Raw genomic sequence first — 23,169 nt, forward strand, 5'->3', positions numbered from 1 at the left:
TAGAATTCCATTGTACAAATGTAGCCACCCCCATTCCTAAATATACCTTACCATATCAGTGTCATTTTTTGACCTTTCTTCAGTGTATGGCACCATGCCAGCACAATAAAGGGCCCTCAATAGACTTTTGTTGAGGTTCACACCACGTCTCCATCACAAAGCAAGCTTAGGGACTGTATACCAGTTGGGAAGTCCTGTATGAGTGTCAGCAAAAACGGACCCCTTTTAGACCTGAATGGCCATCAGAAGGCACTTGATTGCTGAGTTTCCATTGGTTAGTGTAAGTGTTGCCTTTGCTTGTCTGTATCATGTTACAATGTGCAGACATGGGTGTTACTGAAACAATGTCTCTTTGTTCCATTTTGGTTCCGTTTCATTGAACAAACAAAAGAGATGAGTGTCAAAGCCCCTGCAGGTCCTTTTGCTTCATAGCTGGAATCTCTACATGAGGAGCTGAGGACTGTCATGGTCCTTGTGTATTTGAGTATTTATCACACTCACCTTAAGAAATTGCCTTGTTTGTCAATGGTTGCTTTACCCAAGGTTAGTCTGGTTAGAATGGATCAAGGACTTCAACCTCTTTCTGTATCTATTGAAAATTCTCCAGATACACTCCTCACTCTTCATGTTGACCTTTATAGCCTGTCTCTTCCATATCATTTAAATGTAGTAGAGGCCTGTGGCAATACTGACATTCATACCTAGTCTGTCTCATTACTGTTGCTTTGTATTCTTATTAAATAGCATATTTGTAACAGGCTTTGTTTGCAAAGTGGCTTACATTGCCTTCTTCAATTAAGAGATCTGGATTGGTCTATAATTGACTAGCAATTTCAAGTATAGGTTAAACTAGATAGAACAGTTCTTAATGATCATTAAAATATTGATTAAATTTAATGTGTTGCACGTATTTTCAATTAGAACTTAGAGATTAAATGAAACTTCTCTCTCACAGGCTTACTTTGTAGCATTCATTAATGAAGAACAATTACATACAATGACTTGGCTCTACAATGACCAGGTGTGGAAAACCGAGTTTGAAAAGGATTGATTTATACTGCTTTTTAAAGACCATTATTTCTTCTCATAGACGTGAAGAAATAAATCGGTGGCTTTATAATGCAACTATGACAGTCACTTTAGTTTTACATTTCCATTCCCTTTCCCCACATTCTGTGAGAAGTACAAAGTAACGCTTATAAGCGTATTATGTATGTATTTAGTAGGAACGCTGCTCTGATGATGAGCCTCACATGTCTCTTGCTTTCACAGTAATAAACGACTGGTGGCCTTAGTGCCCATGCCCAGTGACCCTCCATTCAATACCCGAAGAGCCTACACCAGTGAGGATGAAGCCTGGAAGTCATATTTGGAAAATCCCCTGACGGCCGCCACCAAGGCGATGATGAGTATTAATGGTGACGAGGACAGCGCTGCTGCTCTTGGCCTGCTGTATGACTACTACAAGGTAGACCCCGCAGCCCCACCCTGCCCTCCTACTACCGCCAAGGCCACCGCTCCTTGGTGAGAAGAGATAATACACACACACACACACACAGACATTGCCATTGAGTCTATTTTGATTCATGGTGACCCCATGTGTTGCTGAGTAGAACTGCTTCATAAGGTTTTCTTGACCGTAATCTACAAAGTGGATTGCCAGGCCTTTCTTACATGGTGCTGCTGAGTGGGTTTGAACCACCAACCTTTAAGTTAGTAGTAAAGCCCAAACCGTTTGTACCACCCAGGGCCTCCTGAAGAGATAAAAGGGCCTCCTAAATTCAGAGGGGACAGATTCTTCACCACACGCCAGAGAACTAATAACATTTCCACCCTTGCTACAGAATTCAGCCTTAATTCTTCCTGTTCTCATTGCCTCTCTTCTTTCCCATCTCTGGAAGCACATCTTCACTACCCACCCAGAGGAAGTTCTCATTTTTGGATAATTACTTCTCGTGTCCTTTGTCCACATGCATTCATATCATCAGCATAATTCCTACCCGACATCATATTACAAATGCTTCTTTGCTGCCAACTTGACGTTATGTTTATGTTTTTTTATGAAAAATATTACATTGTGTGGCTAGGCCATATTTTTAATTAGTCACTGCCTATTGGGTGGGCATTTAGGTTGCTTCTAGATTTTTCAGTTTTATAAGAACCTTCAGGACATGTAGATTTTTCAATCTTATAAGAAACATTCTAATGCATAGTTTTGTAGAACTCTTTTGCAGCAGTTCCAAAACTTAATTTTGTTTCAACCCTAACTTTCATTTATTTCAACGAGTACTGTATTTTTCGAAATACCCTTAAAACAAAATGAAGGTAATTCACTTACATTAACAAAAATATCTGCCATACAATACTTATAAAATAGGAGTATTTCAGGAACTCAAACAAGGAACAGTAGCCTGTGTCGACTATAAATCTGGTAGACTTGCTCCCTCAGAACTGGTGAAGTGTGAAACTTCAACAGGTATTTACTGATTGAGGAGATTTATTGCCTGCTTTGATTGTAGATACCTCTGGTTGACGCTGGGAATTGGCACAAAGGTGAGAATGACTGTGTTTATTTTGCTAAAATTAGTTTCACTAGTTGGGTGAAAAGAACTCCAATTTCGGAATAAGAACTAGATCCCTGCCTGCCTACCCCACATCTTGAGCAACTTCAGACAAAGTCACCCAGAAGGCATCATTTTCCTTTTAGTTATCTTCAGTCTGCTTATTTCCTTCTGGCTTCCCTTTTCCTTATTTCTTTCCGGTTTCCTAATGAAAAAGAGAAGCATACCCTGAAACAAAAGTAATTAGTAATTTATGAAAGCAATATACTTTATCTCCCATATGTTCAGTGGATAATTATTGTTATTTAGGTGTTGTTGAGTCGGTTTTCAATTCACAGTGACCCAAGGGACAGAGTAGAACTGCCCCATAGGGTTTTCTTGGCTATAATCTTTATGGAAGCAGATCAACAGATCTGCCTTCTCCCTCGAAGTAACTGGTGGATTTGAACAGCTGACCTTTCAGTTAGCGCTGAGTGCTTAACTGCTTTGCCACCAGGTCTCTGTAGTGTACAATTAAGTGTTAATTAAAATGGGACCCAGATTACCTCTTCTCTTGCAGATTTGCTAACATTTAAAGAATAGTTGAAATGCTGTTTTCTGTAAATATTTCAAGATGCAGCATGGGGAGTTTTACATAAAACTCAAGTTGTAGCCAAGTCTATAACTTCTTATGTTGAAGTAATATTTTCCATGATTAATTTATTAATTTAGAATATAAAGTGTATACATAAAATATTTTCTAAGATTGTGTGTGTAATAATAGAATTATATGCCTCTTTCATTTTGCACAAGCTTTACTATATTTTTACTGGAAACATTTTAGTGTCTGTGGGAAGAGTCTTATTTCCAAAAACTTGATGTGCAGATGATCATGTTGACGCCTTAGTTCTCTTTATCTTCACAGTTTATAGAAGCTGGTGTTAAAGTTATAACAAAGTTAAATCTACTTTGAGGATAGACTTTCTATGTTGTAAAGTGGAATGTTAATGAAAAAAAGAGAGTCTCTTTTTTAATTTGAGTGGGAGATTCCCTAGGTCAGCATTTGGGAGAGTTCTCCAGAAGTCAGCCACAAAAACAGGCACAAAATAAAGACAAAACAATATGTTCAAGAAATAATTTAGTATTCGGTTAAATAAAAGATGGCAAATGATTGTGTGTGAGTATGAGTTGATATGGAAGCCCAGTGGTTCATAATAACACATGGATGCATCAAAATGTTATTATTACTGTGTTATCTGGAAGTGTTTCTTTAGTGAGTTTTTTGCATAGAAAGTTACACTATATACTAAGACAAACATTTGACTAACTGGCTTTAAATATGAACCATACCTAACTGTTTTGACTTATGTATAAATTCAACTTAAAGATAGACTTAGGAACGGAAACTTTTTGTAACCCGGGTACTGCCTGCAATTGTTGACAGTTTGGGCTTCCATGTGGTTTGAGAGTTGCTAATGGAAACCCTGGTGGTGTAGTGGTTAAGAGGTCAGCTGCTAACCAAAAGGTCAGCAGTTCGAATCCACCAGGCGCTCCTTAGAAATCCTATGGGCAGTTCTACTCTGTCCTGTAGGGTTGCTATGAGTCAGAATCAACTTGATGGTATTTTTTTTTTCTTTTTTAATGTGTTTTAGTGTATGGAATCCCCATTTCTTCTACTTCTTTGGTTCTGTATTTAACAGGCCATTTTAACTAATTCATTCTTTCTTTGAACCAGGACCTAGTGAGGGCTTACTACATTTTAAGCACTTAATATAACCATACTCAAAGTAGACACTCAAAGATTGTAATCTTATCATAGATACCAAAATTTAAGATCAGACTCTAAGTATGGATAGGAGGCAGCCTGGGGGAGTCACAGGTAGAGTGGGGAGGTTGGGGGGAGTGGGATGAGTTTCAGGCAGAGAGGATTTTATGTGATGGTTCTGCTATAAAAGGGAGTATCATATGGTCATAGATATAGTGTGAGTGAAATGTGGTGAGGAAAGAGGGGGCAGCCCAAGTTGAGGCTGTTGTTGTTAGGTGCTGTCGAGTCGGCTCCAAATCATAGAAACCTTATGTACCACAGAAGTCCTGTGCCATCCTTACAATCGTTGTTATGCTTGAGCCCATTGTTGTAGCCACTGTGTCAATCCATCTCATTGAGAGTCTTCCTCTTTTCCGCTAACCCTGTGCTTTACCAAGCATGATGTCCTTCTCCTTCAAGTTAAGCTAGGAGACATTTTTGAGGCCATGTTAAAGATTCTAAGAGTAATGAGAAACCTTTGAAAAATTTAAAGTAGGTACACGGTGGGATCAGACTTGCATTTTAAAATCACTCTGGGTCCTCCTATAAAGAAAATGGGTTTGCAGAGACTAAAAATAGGAGATGAGAGGCCAGTAAAGAGGCTGGTGAAGCAGCCCCAGGCAAGTGATGTTAAAGGCTGAACTAGGAGGCAGACAAACAGGGAAGTGGGTGGATTTCAGAGACCTGTGGGACTTTGTGACTGGGCGTAAGAGGAGAGGGTGGGTGAAGAATGCCCTGACAGCCAAGGAGAATGTGTTTGTGCCGCAGCACACAGCACATTAAAGGGACCACAAAGTGTGCCATAGTACACAGCATGTTAAAAGGGCCCTTGCTCACCTGGTTTTTGCTCATCTTTGAGGCCACATTACCCCCTCACTTATTCCTTAAGCTGGCCATGACTTCCCTATTCTGTTATATTCTCAAGACTTTTTATATGTTGTGCCCTGGGCTGGAAAGACTTCTCGATCTACTTGACGAATTCCTACTCAGAGCCCAGCTCCTTGACTGAGCTCCATCTTCTAGGCTTTCAGAGTGCCCTGTGAGGCTCAGTTTTCCCTCATATTACTGGGTATTGAAATTTTATGTTTATCTGTCATTGTCAGTAGATGGCAGGAACTATGTTTTATTCACATCATTTCTATCTAGCTCTTAGCAATGCCTGGTACATTGTGTTGCTGTGTGCCATCGAGTTGATTCTGACTCATAATGACCCTATAGGACAGAGAACTGCCCCGTAGGATTTCCAAGGCTGTAATGTTTACAGAAGCGGACTGCCACATCTTTTCCCCAAGGAGCAGCTGGTGGGTTCGAATTGCCAACCTTTTGGTTAGCAGCTGAGCCTTTAACTGTTGTGCCACCAGGTCTCCCTGGTACATTATAGACCCGCAAAATTAATATATGAATGAAGGATGTATATATGATTTATTTTATTTTTATTTAACAAATACTTAGAAAGTACAAGGCATGTCTTTTTTTTTTTTTTTTAATTAGCTCATTTAATTCTAGTAAAAGCCCTGTGAGTTACAGGACATCATTATTTTCATTTTACAGATGAGAAACTGAGACACATTTGCTTAATGGTAGTGCTGAGAATTGAACCCAGGCAGTTAGGCTCTAGAACTGTACTCTTAGCCACCCTACTATGTCTCCTCCATAGTCCAGATAACTGGGCTTGCATATATATATATGGGTGAGTGAAAAACATAGGAATTGCTAGGCAAATCCAGAAGAGGGCTGCTCTCATAAAAGTTCTTTCATCTCAGAATAGTGGAGGCTGCATTTTGGGTTTAAAGAATTTTGGCCAGAAGGAAGATCTGGAAATTTCACAAAAAGGGGCAAAAATAATCTAACCAACCAACCAAATCAAACCTACTTCGCACCTGTTTGCAACCATGGCAGAGAAATATAAGCAACCTGTGATACAGGAGGAAAATTAGATGATGGTTAGAAACACAACTGGTGTGAGTGTTCCTCCTTTCAAGCAGTACTTTTTCAATACTTTTTCAGGCAACATGTTGATATCATGGTTGTTAAGGTACTTAGATGGTGCAAACAGTTAATGCACTGTTAACTAAAAGGTTGGAGGTTCGAGTCCACCCAGAGGCACTTGGGACAAAAGGCTGGTAACCTATTTCTGAAAAAAATGGCCAAATCTGTTTTTTGGAAATAGATTACCAGCCACTGAAAGCTCTGCGGAGCATAGTTCTACTCTGACACACAGCGGGTCGCCACGAGTCAGAGCTGACTTAATAGCAGTTGGTATGTTTGTTAAGACAAGGATGAAAGTGCATTTGAAGAAAAATTGTGGAAGCAGGCCCACAAACTCTGTATAGAGAGGGTGGTTAAAGTGTGTTCCTGTTATCTTAGATGCTTGCCTCCCCACTTGGCCAACAGTCTGCTCCCCCAGAGGTCAGCACCTGAAGTCTACCATCAGAGTGGAGAGTCAGTCCCAGTTACTTACTATAACTGTTGTAACTCCAGTTACAGTATACTATAGCTTGTTTTAAATCCATATTTTCTGTCTGTTCAGGTGCACAAATGTCCAGATTCACCCTCCACTCACATTGTTCCTTTCCCCTCACCCACTCTCAAGGTTGGGGAGGACATGGGAGGTCTTCAGGGTGGGGGGTGCCTTAGCAGTCTCCCATAAGAGCAGTATGCAGCAGAATTGTGGGTGCTCCTTGGTGGCTGTGGTCCTGTGGTTATCACCATCCCTTTGTTTCTGGCTCTCCCATCATTGTCGTTCAGGCCACCCACCTTTAACCATCTCCTGGCTCTAGCAAATTTATAACCTTTTCCTGCAAAACAGTCCATTTTAGTTTCTTTGCTTGTGCTGGTGTCTAGCTCAGCGTATGGTTGCTGTTGAATATGTGTAAGTCTGACTAATGGTTGGTGATACTTCCAGGTTCCTCGAGACAAGAGGCTGCTGCCTATAAGTAAAGCAAGTGACAATCAAGAAGACCAGGATAAAAGGTATGGTATCATGTAAAGGAGTATGCCTGGACCTCAAAATAACTTTTTCTGTTTTTTTTAAAAAACAGTATTAGACAATCTTGTTCTTAAGAGGAGATGAGGTTGGAGGGGGGACGGTCAAGAAGCTTAGCTCCTCTATCAGTCTGTTAGGATCTGGACAAAAACCAGTCTCTCAGTAGGGAAAGCAAGTTACATTTTTTTGATGTGCATCCAAAGGCCATCAGAGGGCTTTTCAGACACCTCCTTCCAGGAGGCTTAAAATCCTAAGTGGGATGATATGGTGGCAAGACAGCCCACTGCTAGGATTAATTTTTCTGATCAACCCTGTGTTTATATACTTGTGAGCAGGTTCTTCAAGAGTGAGATACTTAAAGGATCACTTTCCACGAGGGGTGAAAGGAAGGAGTTTGGGTGTTTCTCAGCCCAGAGATGCAGCTGGTGGAGAGCCACGAGCATTAGGGAGCACCCTTGGGTGCAGGGCACAAAAGATGGTAGAAAATCACTGTGTAGCACCTGTGTAGCACCCCTTCCTTGTGCTCCTGAGTTAAGAACTGGCTGAAAAATAAAGCACAGACAAGTTGAGATTAAAAACTAACAAAAAGAGCTTTATTTCTGATGAAGCCAGTTGGAGAATATGACTCTGAATCTGCAGTTGGTAGCTCTTCAGTCCTGACTGAGATACATTCACATGTACCCAGTTCCAGGCAGGACTTCAGGCCTCTCCAAAAGGACAGGCCACTTGTGGCATGGCAGGGTGTGACTGGAGTGCCCCTCTTTGGCCAGGAAGATCTAGACAAAAAGAAAGAACCCGAAGGGTCTGAATCACGCTGCTCAGCTACATCTCTTAAACTTACCAAATAAATAAATCTCTTCCCCTGCAGAGAGATAGAGAGGAGCCACACATGATTTTTCTACTGGAGCTTCTTTCACAGAGAAATGGGAAGCTAGGAGAAATGAAGCCCCCCCACCCCCTCACCCGGTCCAGCTTATACATCAGAATTTTACCTGGCTTTTATAGGAACTGGTTATGACTTCGTTATTTTGCTATACGATTGCCATATATAGCCTTTGGCTGTATATCACTTCAAGGCGCAACCCCAGCAGAAGATTAATGCTGTTTGAATCTGATTCACCTTTCCAGGAGGGATCTTCTGGGGACCTGTGCCATAGTTGGCACAGTGATGACAGGAAGAAAAAACTCTCTGATGGTCCTGGAATTTTCCATGATCTTGCTAGATATAGAAGGCCTGGTGGCACAGTGGCTAACAGCTCAGCTGCTAACCAAAAGGTCCGTAGTTTAAATCCACCAGCTGCTCCCTGGAAGCCCTATGGGGTGGTTCTACTCTGTCCGATAGGGTCACTATGAGTTGGAATTGACTTGCCAGCAACAGGTTTGGTTAGGGTTTTTTGGCCAGTAGATATGAAGCTGGACTGGTGCTGTCTGCTACCCTATAGCAGTGATCATAGCAGGTCAGGGAAAAATGAGTCTGAGATGTATGCTCTGCCTACATGACAACATAATAGACAAAAGAGGTCATTTTTTGTTAAAGCATCTTTTAGAACATTAAAAACTGACAGCATCTCATTGTACTTTAGTGGTTATTTTTGTTATTTCAATGGAGCACGTTTAAAAATCTGCCAGTGGGGTATATACTACACCACCTTGTGTAGACTAATTATGACTTAGTAGAATTCTGGTGGCATAGTGGTTAAAGCGCTTGGCTGCTAACCAAAAGGTAGGCAGTAAACCCACCAACTGCGCCATGGAAAGAGGTTGTGGCAGTCCGCTTCTGTAAAGATTTACAACCTTGGTAACCCTATGGGGCAGTCCCGCTCTGTCCTATAGGGTCGCTATGAGTTGGAATCGACTTGACGGCAATGGGTTTGGTTTTGGGTTATCATTTGATCTGGAGTGCATTCATGAATTAAGGTGCCATGTACTAACATAATATTATTACAACTGCCTGTACACACAAGCTGAATCTTGGAAAAATAAATGAGAATCTCAATGATATGATCCAATTTTTTTTTAAGAGCATATTTAATGTACCATTCTTGGCATTGGATTTTTTTTTTGTTTTATAATATTTAGTTCAATTTTAAATTCTATTGCAGGTGAGTCAGTATCTTAAAATAATTCTTACTTTGTACTAATTTTCCATTTTTCAGATGTCTTTCTGAAGCTCTCTGGCTTTAGTTTCTGTTTTATAGAGAAAGTTACACATGATCGGTGATGCTGAATTGAATTGATTATTTCCTGGTGATATGGTAATACCGATTCAACTCGATTTAAACGACATCATTATTTGCTTATTTGTTTGTAAGAACACCGAAAAATATTTTGGCTTTGTGTTTCGTCTTTAGAATTCATACATTTTGCATGAATAAAAAGGTTAAGAAAGTTGACCTAAATGGACTCTAGCTATGAGAAATCTGTTAACTGAATATTTTGGCAAAGACAGTGAGACTTTGCCTGTGAAAGGCCCAGAGAAGTGGTAACTAGGTAATTGCTTTGGTAGCGAGTCAATGTAGACGAACCCTTCTTAACCCAACCTGCAGGATATTATCTATAAGATAGTAATGATTTTTGCTCCACAAAAGGGTCTGGTGAAATAAGCATGAGCCTTTGCTGTGTTCCTGATCTTTGTGAAACTCCTGCTTGGTCTTGTGGCAGCATTTTTTTTTTTAACTGATTTTTATCATGAACTTCTTTCTTTGAGGAACATCTATTAACATTCCATGTAATGTTCTGAACAATGGAGCTGGAAATGCTGATGTAAATGGGTGGTCTGGATTTTGGCATCTTCCAGCTAATTTGATTTAGATTAAACATAATTTAGAAAATTCCACTGTGCCTTAGACACAGGTTTGCTGTATTGAGTTGATCAGGAAACCAGATTATTGCCTAAAGCCTTGTATTCCTTTGTACACTGTAGACTTGTGATTTTATTCCTTAGCAGATTCTTTTCTAGAATGATCTCGACAGATCTGAGATGAACTCGGAGAAGGTTAGATATTTTTTTGTTGGCTTTGTTCATGTGGAGTCACTCTTCTCTCAAGCTTCACTTTGAAGTTTTATCTGAAAAATCAAAGCTCAAAATATCAAGGCCTGTTTGATAGTTAGGAAAGCTCAGAGGCTAATGGACTTCCTTCTTTACAGAGAGGAACGAGTCCAGTTCTTGGAAGAACCAATTTTATTTGAATATTTCTCTCAGTGAGGGATGGCAGTAAGCCCCAGAAAGCACACAGTAGTTAAAAAAAGGTGCAGACATTTGAGACAGAGCTCCACATAAAACATGTAGGTGTTTCCTCTCCATATCATTTGGAATAAACCATAAACAAGTGAGAGGTAGCCCCAAATTTTACTGACCAAAAGGATTTTGGTGGGAAAATTATTTGGCTATCAACAATAATCTTCCATTAATGAGTTCCTCTTTGCTTCTACTATCTCCCAGGATTCCTTGCCGTAAGTGAAAGTATTTCATCCTGGCTTGGCAAGAATTAATTTTCCAAACCCTCTCCTTTCTCTCTCCAGTCAGGAGATGTGAGATCTGGGAGATCTTGTCTTATATAAGCCCAGGTACACCACTTCTGTAAGGCCCGAAACTACTTCAGTGCTTTCATGTTGTTTCTCAGTTTGGCTAAAATATTTTAATGATAACTTGTCATATATCTTGTGTTTCCTATAAGGAGTTTAGCCCACAGAAAAGTGAAAAATACCCTTCCCACCACCTCCCTTCAAATTACTCACCAGGTTTCAAAAGCAAATCTTTTTTTTTTTTATTTTAAGCTCTTCTAAAACTTTTTTCTTTAGAAAGTTTTTAAACATACACAGAAGTAGAAAGGATAGTATAATGAATCCCTAAATATACATCCCATCCTCAAGGCTCGGTAATGATAGATTTTTATCCACCTTCTTAGTTTCTATCTTTTCTCCCCTTTTCTTCCTTTTTTTTTCTTTTTTGTGATATCACCTCTAAATACTTCTAACTTGGTTGGAAACCCTGGTGGCATAGTGGTTAAGTACTATAGCTGCTAACCATAAAAGTCAGCAGTTTGAATCCAATAGCTGCTCCTTGGAAACTCTATGGGGCAGTTCTACTCTGTCCTGTAGGGTTGCAATGAGTCGGAATTGACTCAATGGCAATGGGTTTTGTATCTCTTAAAATTTAAGGACATTTTATTACATAATCTCACAACCATTATAGCACCTAACTAAATTAACAACACCTCCGTAATATCATCTAATAACCCAGTTCATGTTCAGTTGCCTCACAAAACCCATTGATTCATAAATGCCTCTTTCGCTTGTTCGGATGAGGATTCGAACAAGACCTACTTGTCATATTTGATTGTTATGGCTTTTAAATCTCTTTTAATCTATAACAGTCCCCTCACTCTTCCACTTCTTTTCATGCCTTTGCCTTGTTGAAGAAGCCAGGTCAGTAAGATGTGCTACATTCTGGTCCATCCTTCTTTTTGATGTTTAAGTCATTCTTCCAGCTCCTGTATTTTCTGAAAGCTGGAAGTTAGCTCTAAAGACTTGATTAGGTCTAGAGCCAACTCTTCTCCCCTGCCCACCCCCCACCTTCCCCAATGCCAATAATGCCTGATATAGGTACTGAAGACTTCACACTGCAGGACACCATGAGAGGGGGAAAAAAAAAACCAAACCCTTTGGGGTGGAGTCAATTCCGACTCATGGTGACCCTAGAGGACAAAGTAGAACTGCCCTATAAAGTTTCCAAGGCTGTAATCTTCATGGAAGCAGACTGCCACATCTTTCTCTGACAGATAGGCTGATGGATTAATCACAGACCCTTCCATCAGCAGCGGAGCTTTTAACCACTGCGCCACCAGGGCTCCTTCACTGCCAGGTGCATATATCTGATTGTCCTACATTTAGTGATGCAAAGAGTCAGGGTGGATTCAGGTGTTGTCAGCTTGGCCTTTCCGTTGTAAAGTTCACAGTCATCCTATCTCCTCGTGGCCTCAGCACCCTCTGATTAGCACCTGCATCAGTTATTTTATCAGCAGCTGCTAAATGGTGAATTTTCTAATTCTATCATGTTGCCGGGGTGGGTTTAAACACACAGAAACTGTCTTGGCACCAGTGAAGCTCAGAGTAATTTGAGTGGAGGAGAAAACCGAGTGCAGGTCCTAAAGACTGTTCCAGTGAACCTTTCCCTAAATCAAGACCACCTGGAGAATCCCAAGAGGGAGCAGTATAGCACCAACGTCCCCGAGAGCCCAGCGGTCATCCCCGTGTCGGGAGTCACTGTGGTGAAAGCCGAAGAGTTTACACCCGTCTTCATGGTCCCACCTGTGCACTACTCCCGTGGGGATGGCGAGGAGCACCGCGTGGTCATCTACGAACAGTCTCAGTATGACGTGCCCTCCATGGCCACCCACAGCACCTATCTCAAGGATGACCAGCGCAGCACCCCCGACAGCACCTACAGCGAGAGCTTCAAAGACGGACCCACAGAGGTGAGTTCCTGGCTCTTTTGTGAGCACCCAGAGCCCAAAGTCAGAGCCCCCAGGTAATTATTTTCTCCTTAAGTGGGATAAATGAATTAAATGGTGTTTCTCTTTTTTTAATGGTCTTGTTTGTATCTTTCTTTATAAACACCTTTTAATAACCTATAGGTCTATGTGTGTGAAGGAATAGTTCTATTTTTCTGGACTCTGTAGATGACAGATTCCTTTGCCTTTAAAGTTTTAGTTGTAGTCTAAAACTTAAATATTTATGAGGAATTAAGAGATATTTGTGTGAAAACTCCCTACTTTGAAAAGTTTTTACCTTGACCTTTTCTTGTAACCTTCCAAATAGCACCTGAAGTGAAGATGTTACCTGTACAATATATATTTTTTACAATATAACTTTTTAATATAATCCTTTAAAATCTTGTCTGATTGAATAGCCAAGACAGAGGATTCGTATTGTCAATAATTCAGTGTGTGTATGTGTGTGTGTACTTTGTAGCTTACCAATAGAGACCACACAGTCTGTATTTGCAGAGAATTTACATGTGCCCTTAGAAATTGCAGAAATAATTATGTTTGCTTGCTTGTTTGTTTTAAATTCATGCATTTTAATTGTACCATTTGAGAATTAATGATAATTGTATATAATTTTGCAACCTACACCAGACTCAAGATATATAGTTTCCTCACCTTAAAAGTTACCTTGAGCCCCCTTGTGCTTGAAGCCCTCCCCTCCCGCCTTGATCTAGGCAAACTCTAGTTTGCTTTCTGCCACTATAGTTTAGTCTTTTCTAAAATTTTATGAAACACTACATTAAGTATTTTACGTTTGTCTTCTTTCACTTCACATAAGATTTTTGAGGTTCATTCATTTTATTGCTTGCTTTGATAGTTTTTTTTTTTTTCATTGCTGAGTAGCACTCTAGAGTTATAAATAATAAGAATAATGCTACTGTGAACATTCATGGACGTATTTTTATGTGAATGCGTGTTTTTATCTCTCCTGGGTGAATACTTAGGTTTGGAATTGCTGGGTCATATGCTAAATATATGTTTAACTTTACAAGGTACTGCAATACAGTGTTGCAAAGTGGCTGTACCATTTACATTCCCACCAGCAACAAGCTTTTGTCAACATCCTTGCCAAAACTTGGTATTGTCAGTCTTTTTAACTTTAGCTATTTTAGTTGGAATGGGTGGTAGCTCATTGTGGTTTGAATTTGCATTTCTCTGATGTCGAGAATATTCAGCATCTTTTCATGTGCTTAGTTGGCCATTCCAATAGGATGTATTCTCCAATCAGTGACTCAAATCTAGGTGCTCTTCGTCTTGTGACATTGCCACCTCTACATGTGGCTTCCGGGGTCACCCCAGCAGGGGAAGGGAGACCATGTCAATGGTACACAAAAACCCCAAACCTATTGCAGTCGAGTCTATTCAGACTCATGGCAACCTGGTCTGTTACAGAGTAGAACTACTCCATAGGGTTTTCTTGGCTGTAATCTTTATGGACAAAACTCGGTGGTGCAGTTGGCTGTTCAAACACACCATCCACTCTGCAGGAGAAAGATGGGACAATCTGCTTCCATAAAGATTAACCAAAACCTATTGCTGTCGAGTTGATTCTGACTCACAGTGATCTATAGGACAGAGTAGAACTGCCGCCATAGGGTTTCCAAGGCTGTGATCTTTACGGAAGCAGACTGCCACATTTTTCTCCCTTGGAGCAGCTGGTGGGTTTGAACAGCCAACCTTTCAGTTAGCAGCTGAGCTCTTAACCACTGCATCACAAGGGCTCCTGCCCATAAAGATTATAGCCTTAGAAATGCTGTGGAGCAGTTCTGTTCTGAACTATAGGGTTGCTATGAGTCAGAATCAACTCAACAGCAATTGGTTTTGTTTGTTTTTCGAAATCTGTATGGAAACAGATTGCCAGGACTTTCTTCTGTGGTACTGCTGGATGAATTTGAACTGCTAACCTTTAGGTTAGTAGCCAAGGGCAAACCATTTGTGCTATGCAGGGACCCGGGGAGATAGCACACTGACTTGTAAATACTTTGACTTGGAGGTGACATTATTACTTCTACTCACATTTCAGGGCCTATGTAACTGCAGGAGGGCTGAGAGGTTCAGTCCTCCCATGTGCTCAGGAACTGAGAACTACTTATGGGTGAATACCAAATGTCTTTCTTATATATTTATAATTCAACCTGGTATATTGTTCATAGAATTAACAACTGAATATCTCCAGACCGAAATTTCTTCACATGTAGTAAAAAGATTTAGAGTTTCTCTAAGAAACTTACTTTTCCAATATTGTGATAATGAAGGAATTCTTTCAGAAGGACACTGACTATGATCAAAACTAAAAAAAACCAAACCAGTTGCCATCGAGTCGATTCTGACTCATAGCAACCCTGAAGGACAGAGTAGAACTGCCCCATAGGGTTTCCAAGGAGTGCCTGGTGGATTTGAACTGCCGACCTTTAGGTTAGTAGCTGTAGTGCTTAACCACTATGCCACCAGGGTTTCCGACTATGGTCAAGCCATTACCGTATAATAGTATTTAATACATATGTAGTGCTGACTGTATACCAAGTGCTTGTCTAAATACTTTGCCTCTATTAACTCATTTAATCCTTCCATTAGCTATAAGGTGTAAGCATTTCACGGATGGGGAAAATATGGCACTTGCCCCAGGTTACAAAGGTAATAGGTAAAAGAGCAAGTACTTGACCCCAGACAATCTGGTTCTAGAAACTGTGCTTCTAACCACTCTACTATACTGTGTTTTGCTATGCTGTGTGGCTTCTGTAATTTGTGTTCCATTGACTTGGAATTTGTGACATTTGGGATAAGTGCTGGAGATAATAGAAAATGGAAGAAATGTTTTACATTTTTGAGAAAACAGTTTCTAATACCTGTAAACACTCAATACCTGTGATGATATGAAGGATGTATACCTACTGTGCACTTATCGACTATCTTATTATCCAACGTTTCACATTTATGACAGTACACCAATTCCTCACTTATGGACAAGGTTAGGTTCCAAAGACCAGGTTCTTATGTGAAAATCAGCATTATGGGAAAATGGAGGATGACCACATCAAATCACAAAATGGAGGCTGACTATATCATTACATCACTGCCAAATTACATCGTTACATAACTGCCAAATCACATCGTTACATAACTGCCAAGCCCCTGAGAATCTTGGCCCAGCCAAGTTAACACATAACCTTAACCATCACAGCCCGTGTTACTCTGGCCTTGCACCTCAGTAGTCATTACTGCCAGATGTATGTTGTTAATGCACAAATAGTCAGATAGTGGATTTTTTTGCTATTGTCATAAATGCAAAATTTTGGATGACGAGATAGTTGATAAGTGAGAAGTAGGTATACAAATAACAAATGTACATACAGATAGCCCCTGACTTATGATGGGGTTCTGTTCCAATAACTCTATTGTAAGTCTGTTTTGATGTAAGTTGAATACCTCTATCTCTCTTTTTTAGTTTTCATTATTATTGCTGTTTATATCTTTATAAATTCGATCTTTGAACATCTGCGAGCAAACATCTGAGAGTGATAGCATCAGCAAATTATGTGCGGCAACATCGTATGCAGTGCACAGTGCTAACAATAAGATGTACAAAAAAGAGACAAATCACAGATGGTCATAAGTGCAGTTCATGGAAACAGCGAATACACTGTTAAGTCGGGGACTAAATGTATGAGCCATTGACTGTAGTTCTTGGTGTGCAGAGGATATGCAAGATGCATGAACATCTGATAACTATTTTCACTGTAGATTGAAAACATGACACCAAAAAAAGGAATAACTTTTTTTCTAAAGAGAGAGCGTAAAACAGATTGGATACATTTATCACTTTTTTTTTTTTTTTGGCACAATGACTCATATTGTTTTAATTTTCATGACTTTTGAACTTTGCAGAAATTTCGGAGCGCTTCAGTTGGGGCTGAGGAGTACATATATGACCAAACTTCAAGGTAAGTTACCAGGATATCAATCTAGAAACTGAGGAACTGATAACCCTTTAAATAAATCCCAAGTTATACACTAAGCATTTATTCTTTGTATACTTTTACGAAACAACCTGATTTCCTATATCTTCAATTCTTCTCTCTATACAAGTGACTTCTACATCATTATTTCCAATCTTGACCAATTTTCTGAAGCCTAGACCCTCTTTTCTTCCTTGTTTTTGCTAGACCTCTCTTCTTCAGTGTTCCTCTGAACCGCATTCACAGGCCTCCAGTTCAACACGTGTAAAATGAAACTCTCTATCTTTCTTTTCTCCTTCTTCCCCTGCTCCTCCACTTCCTTCATATCTGAACTTCTGCTTTTATTTCCTGTTGTGGAAAATGATGTAGCCATCCTCCCAGCCACCCAAGCCACAGGTGTAAGGGTCTGTCTGCCTTCCTGCTATACTTCCACAGCATGCGCCAAGTGTTTAATGTGTCTATTCTACTTGTTATCTCCCTTTCAACTTTACCCTTGTCAACTTTCTCCTGAATTATTGCAATATAACTGATCTCCCTGCCAACGCTTTCCTTGAAGGGCCTCCCATGTACCAGCAATGAGATAAGGATTGGGAATAAAATATAACCTCTCCCTATAAGAGTCCCATAGACTTTGGAGGAGACGTACGTGGTGACAGACAAATTGCAATGCATTTCGCAAGTGATGAGTCCTGGTACAGAGATATACGAACAGAGAGCTCAGAGGATGTACAGGTGTAGGTGTGTGTGGGTGGGTGTGGATGGGAGGTGGATTGGGGAGCAAGGCTTCACAGGAAGTGGCATTTGTGTGGAGTCTTGAAGGATTAGCAGCAGGAGTGTCCTAGGAAAAGAAGGATCAAGAGCACTCTAGGTAGAGAGGCCAGATGTTCAAAGACCTTGAGTCACAATCATGCCTGAAGACAAGAGGGAATGGCAAGAAATGATTTTACCTCTCCCATCCACAGAAATTGCCAGTGATTTTTTTATTTTAGGTGGAATTAAACACAAATTCCTTACGAAGGTTGTCAGATCCCTCCATGTTCTGGTCCCTCTTTACTTTGAACCTTGTTTTCCACCTTATTTCTAACCTTCTTACTTTTTCATATTTGGCCCTCTTCTAGTCTCCCTGTTTCCACTTGATGTCCTCCTTATCCTTCAGGGTCTTGTTCCATTCTCAGGCTCCCCAGTGATCCTCCCCAGATCATCCTCATGAGAACTTGAGTGGGGATGTGGGGAGAATGAAATTCAAAACATCTCCTGAAATGTGGAATGCATATGTAATTTACATGGTAGAAATCCAGATCGCCATGTAGTCAGCTCTTAGGCCAGAGCAAAGAGCCTTACCTACCACTCACGTGACCTGGCTTCTCTTTCTGCTGCTGTCACTGTCAGTGGGGTGAGCAATTCCCAGCCCCACTTGAGCTATAAAATGAAGGAGATGGACCCCACCAGGGGCTCTTATCCTGGATAGGCTTGGGGGACATGGACACCTGAAATTATATTTTAAATAATTTATGTTGACATATGCACTTTTCTGGAAGGGGGGTTCATCACTTTCTTCATAATATGTGCCCCCAAATAGTTACGAACCACTGGTCTAGGTGATTCCTAATATCCTGTCCAGCTCTAAAATTCCAATCATACTGTATCAAAATTGCCTTTTCATGCAAAACGGCAATGGAATTGGTTCTGCCTTGAATGATTTGTTTCCCATCTTGTACTAAGAAGCATATTCTGGAATTAGTTTATAAGTTTAAACCTAAGATTTTTATCATCTAAGAGGAGTGTTATTTTGCCCTTCAGCATTTTTTTTCCTCATTAGAGAAGTTAAAAAAAAAAAAAATCAAACAGCATGGAAATATTTAACAAAGAAAGCAAGAGTATCTTATAATCCCCTAAGTAGGCCATTTTAAGAGGCAAACTTTGAGAGAGTCACCTTTGCATCCAGCTTTCAAAGAATGTGAATTTAAAGAGCTAAAAAATAGATGGTCCCAGTGAAGATTTTTTGGTGATTCAGGAACTAAACAAAACCTTTGTTAGTGAGCCATCACTGTGTGACATCCTGTAGTGTAGCAGATATAAATATTTTTGAGTGAAAATGTTAAAAAATGATGCCCATTTTAAACAGTCGATATAATCTTCAAAGTCAGGAAAATAAGTGTTTTGTTTTGTAATTTAAATTGTGTTTTAAATGTGTTAAAGGAGGGTTCCGTAAACTTCTTTTGCAATGGGCTAGGTGGTCAATATGTATTGTGGCTCATACGAACTCTGCCACAACTTTGCAATTGTAGCACAAAAGCAACCAGAGACAATACCAATAGGCAGTGTGTAAACAAATGAGCTTAGCTGTGTTCCAATAAAACTTTATTACAAAAACTGATAGCAGGCCAGATTTGGCCCTTAGATTGTTTACAAACCCCTGATTTACAGTAACCCTGTCATAAGTCTTCTTGCAGGCTTAAAAACAAACAAAAAACCCCACAATGCTCTTTGTTATGGAACTAGGTTCTTACTAATGAATATCTTGATTTTTGAATTTTCACATACTGAAATGTTTTAAAGTGGGATATAACTATTTGAAACATCTTGATTAGATAAAAAGAAGGCTAGGTATATACGCGGATTGAACGAAAGCATTTCACCCAGTTAATCTGTTGCTAGGATAAACATGGCAAATGCTATCAATTCTTGTGCTTCAGGCATTGCCCAGTTGCCAGCTAGGAGCTCACAGATCTTCTCCTGACTCAGCCTTGCTCAGGGGCGAGGAGCATCAATGACTTTCTCTCCCCTCTAAACCACCTGGCTTATGGGTCACTGTTAGAAATGTATACATTGTACTAGAAATGACCTTTGGTGCAGTCTCATCTCTTTTACCATATGCTGTATTTTGTCTCTAAAATAGGATATGAATATTGGTTAATATTTGTATATAATACTGTTAATGTGAAATTGCTTAGGAAGGCAGGAATGTCCAAGTAAGTGAATCTGACCACTGTTTGTTTTCTGTTCACAGTGGCACATTTCAGTACACCCTGGAAGCCACCAAATCTCTCCGTCAGAAGCAAGGGGAAGGCCCCATGACCTACCTCAACAAAGGACAATTCTATGCCATAACGCTCAGCGAGACTGGAGACAACAAATGCTTCAGACACCCAATCAGCAAAGTCAGGGTATGGGCCCCATTCCTACCTCACAGCCTTTGTGGAACAGTACAGAAGAAAATTCCAAAATAAATAATTCTAGAACAAATGTCAAAGGGTTGGAGCAAGAGAACTTATTGACTTGTTGTTTATCATTTTAATCAGTAACCAATAAACCCCAGGGAAGGAACATGTTTGGAACATGCTTTCTGACTGTATCTAAGGAATTTTTTTTTTTTGCTTCATTCATTGCCTATGTGTTACCTAGTTGTTATTTTTCATCAACAGATCTCAATTTTTTAAGTGAGCAACTCTAAGTCAGGACATATTTGTGGGCAGGAAAGAGCCGCTGCTCTCTGTAAGGAGAATGCAGTTCGTTCTCTGTTCCTGGGCCCTTTGCAACCTTGTCGAAAAGCCTTCTACAGCCCAGTGCTTACTCAGTATTCAAAGGATGAGACATGGTCCCTGTCAGGAGTGACTTGGAGGAATTTTCAGATTCGTGCATGTTAGTTCAACTTGTGGGAAGTGAAACTGGAACCCTAGCTTGCTGTCCTGGAAGGCTGCCAGCTTCTGATAATTCTTGCTACTGCCAAGAAGGGAGGGAACTGGTAATCCCTCGTTTCTGAAAAGGAAAATTATAGCAGAGCTCTGAAAAGGAGTTGAAGGACTCTCCTGGCCTATTGTAAAATGACTCATGCTGCTGTGCCCAGGGTGCCTTCCCCACCTTCTTTTACCCTTAGTTACCTCCTCCTGAGCTCTTCAGAGCTCTAGGAGAGGAACACCATGATGTGCCTAGAGCACAAGACAGCCTGAGTGTACCCCCAATCTCAGATTCCCACGAAGAGTCAACAAATGAGGCAGAAGAGAAGGAGCACTCAGACTGATACCAGCTTCAGAGAAAATTGAGATGGTGGTCTCCAAATTAGCTAGGCATTTGGGCTTTGCTTCAATGAGAAAACCAAGGAAGGATTGCTGCTGATTTCCATGCCCAGCAGACCCTCCTCCCTCCACGGCTGTCCCAGATCAGAGCTGTAGGAAGCAGGGCAGTTGAGAATGCGGGGAAGGATGGGGAAGATGTGGGGCTAATGTCCTATACAAAGGTGAGTCCATTGCAGATGGAAAGATGCCTAGTACGCTGTGCGCCTGCCAGCAGAACTGGTATGTTCCAGCCCTGTTGTCTCAGCTACAGTGGAGGATATACAGTAATAGGAATAACAGGAAGTACAAAATAACAACTAATATTTGTTGAGTGTCTTCTAGGTGCCAGATACTGTGTTAAGCACCATATATCTAATCACTCGTTTGAAACTAGTAACAACCTTATGGAATGTGCACTCTTGTCTTTACAGTATGACAGATGAGGAAACTTGGGCTTTTAGAAGGCAGCCACTGGCCAAAGTTACATAGCTAAGACATGAGAGAATCAGGATATATCCTAGGCAGATGAACTCCAGAGCTCACCCTCTTAATCACTAAAGTGTACTGCATAAAATAGCGTGGAAAGGTAGAGGAATTTTAGCCTAGGGTCCACCTCTGGATATATGTCCTAGGATCTGTACCTGGTACTCACGTGTGTATGTCTGGTAAGTAAACAGTGGATAAAGCTACTTTTTTTTTTTTTATAAATCTGAAAGTCCATGACATATTGTAAACTCCAAGAGTAAAAACTCTCTAAACACCACTGTCATCACCCTGAAAAAGTGGTGGATGGTTAGTATTCTAAGCCATGACAACAGTTTGGAGCACAGGGACTTTTCCAAGAATTCCACTTTGTTGAAATCATAGAAATAATATAATATGGAGATTTTATTTCCTTGTGGTACATTTTGGCTAAAGCTTGGAGTCTCCCTTCTTGTAAAGACTTTAACACTCTCTATGTGTTGGAATTGACTCGATGGCAACGGGTTTGGTTTGATTTGGAAAGTAAGATGACATCTCTCAGAGGAGATCTTACTCAGTCCTCAGCTCTGGCATCGAAATCATTCTTGAAAACAGGGATGCTCTTGTAATCTACCAGCATTATTTTCTGAAAACAGTGTTTAAGTCTGAATTAAAGCATATAAGGCTTGGAAATAGCTGTTTCAAACTGCCTTTTTCTTTATCACTGAAGAAATAAATTTCCATACCGAGAGAATGCCATTGTTTATGCTCATAGAGTCATTTGCTAGGGAAAAAAATATTTGAAATGTTATTTTTATTTTGGAGCAGATAGAAATAAACACAGTAAACTTTAAAAAATAATTTTGAAAATTGTGGTACACATAGATACAACAAAACATTTGCCATTTCACATTTTTTTTTTTACATGTACAATTCAGTGGCATTAATTACGTTCATCATGTTGTGCAATCATAAACTTTTAAACAGAAAAGTTGGAAGAAGTTGGACGAGAGTGAAGAGCTGGCTGAGCTCACATTTCCAGCAGCACAGTCCATGGTTTCCTTCCTGGCAGTTAAAGGTCATGCTGCTTGTTAATCTGAATAATACAGATACATGCGTCTACACTAGGTTTTCCGACAGACATCTGCTTTCTTAAGTAATGAGTGTTAACACACATTAGGAGTGAGCCAGGGATTGAACTGACAGCAGCAAGGATGTACGTGGTGTCTATTATTTGTCAGGCACCTGGGACACTGGTAGACAAACACACTGTCCCTGTCCTCCACGAGTTTGAAGTCGAATGAGAACACATTGCTATTGACTAATTGTAACTAATTAAGTAAATGACTACCAGCGTGTGAAATGCTACAGAGCAGAAGTTCCTAAGGAATGAGAGTCAACAAAATATTCTTCTAGAATAGTAGGAAGGTGTGTTAACTATGAAGTTATTTGGAATACTATTCTCCCCTTTTCACCCCGTATCCAAAATACTTTGTAGTCCTAAGCGTTTCTACTATTTCAGAAAAATATTTCACTGACTCTCATTCCTTAAGAGCTTCTCTGTAACATTTCACACAGTAGTAGTAGTATTCAAATTGGATTCTTATTTCTACATGATAATTAGTTTCTCAGGCTAATTTTTAAAGTATAAACCAAACAAAAACCCATTGCCGTCTAGTCGAGACCAACTCATAGCAACCCTATAGGACAGAGTAGAACTGCCCCATAGAGTTTCCAAGGAGCACCTGGTGGTTTTGAATTGCCGACCTTTTGGTTAGCAACCATAGCACTTTACCACTACGCCACCAGGGTTTCCT

The 23,169-nt window shown here is 40.2% G+C and overlaps 1 protein-coding gene across 1 annotated transcript in view; it reads left to right on the forward strand.

Annotated features, from left to right (window-relative positions):
* Positions 1-1,279: 1,279 nt before the first annotated feature.
* GRHL2 (grainyhead like transcription factor 2) overlaps positions 1,280-23,169 on the forward strand; it is a 108,834-nt gene continuing 86,944 nt past the window's right edge. Inside the window, exons 1-5 of the mRNA XM_010588434.3 lie at positions 1,280-1,468; positions 7,250-7,317; positions 12,414-12,807; positions 16,765-16,820; positions 19,846-20,002. Coding sequence (XP_010586736.1) covers positions 1,301-1,468; positions 7,250-7,317; positions 12,414-12,807; positions 16,765-16,820; positions 19,846-20,002 — 843 coding nt within the window. The 5' untranslated portion in view covers positions 1,280-1,300. The remainder of the gene's footprint in view (positions 1,469-7,249; positions 7,318-12,413; positions 12,808-16,764; positions 16,821-19,845; positions 20,003-23,169) is intronic.

This window comes from Loxodonta africana, chromosome 14 (genome assembly GCF_030014295.1).
Source record: "Loxodonta africana isolate mLoxAfr1 chromosome 14, mLoxAfr1.hap2, whole genome shotgun sequence".
Taxonomy (NCBI): Eukaryota; Metazoa; Chordata; class Mammalia; order Proboscidea; family Elephantidae; genus Loxodonta; species Loxodonta africana.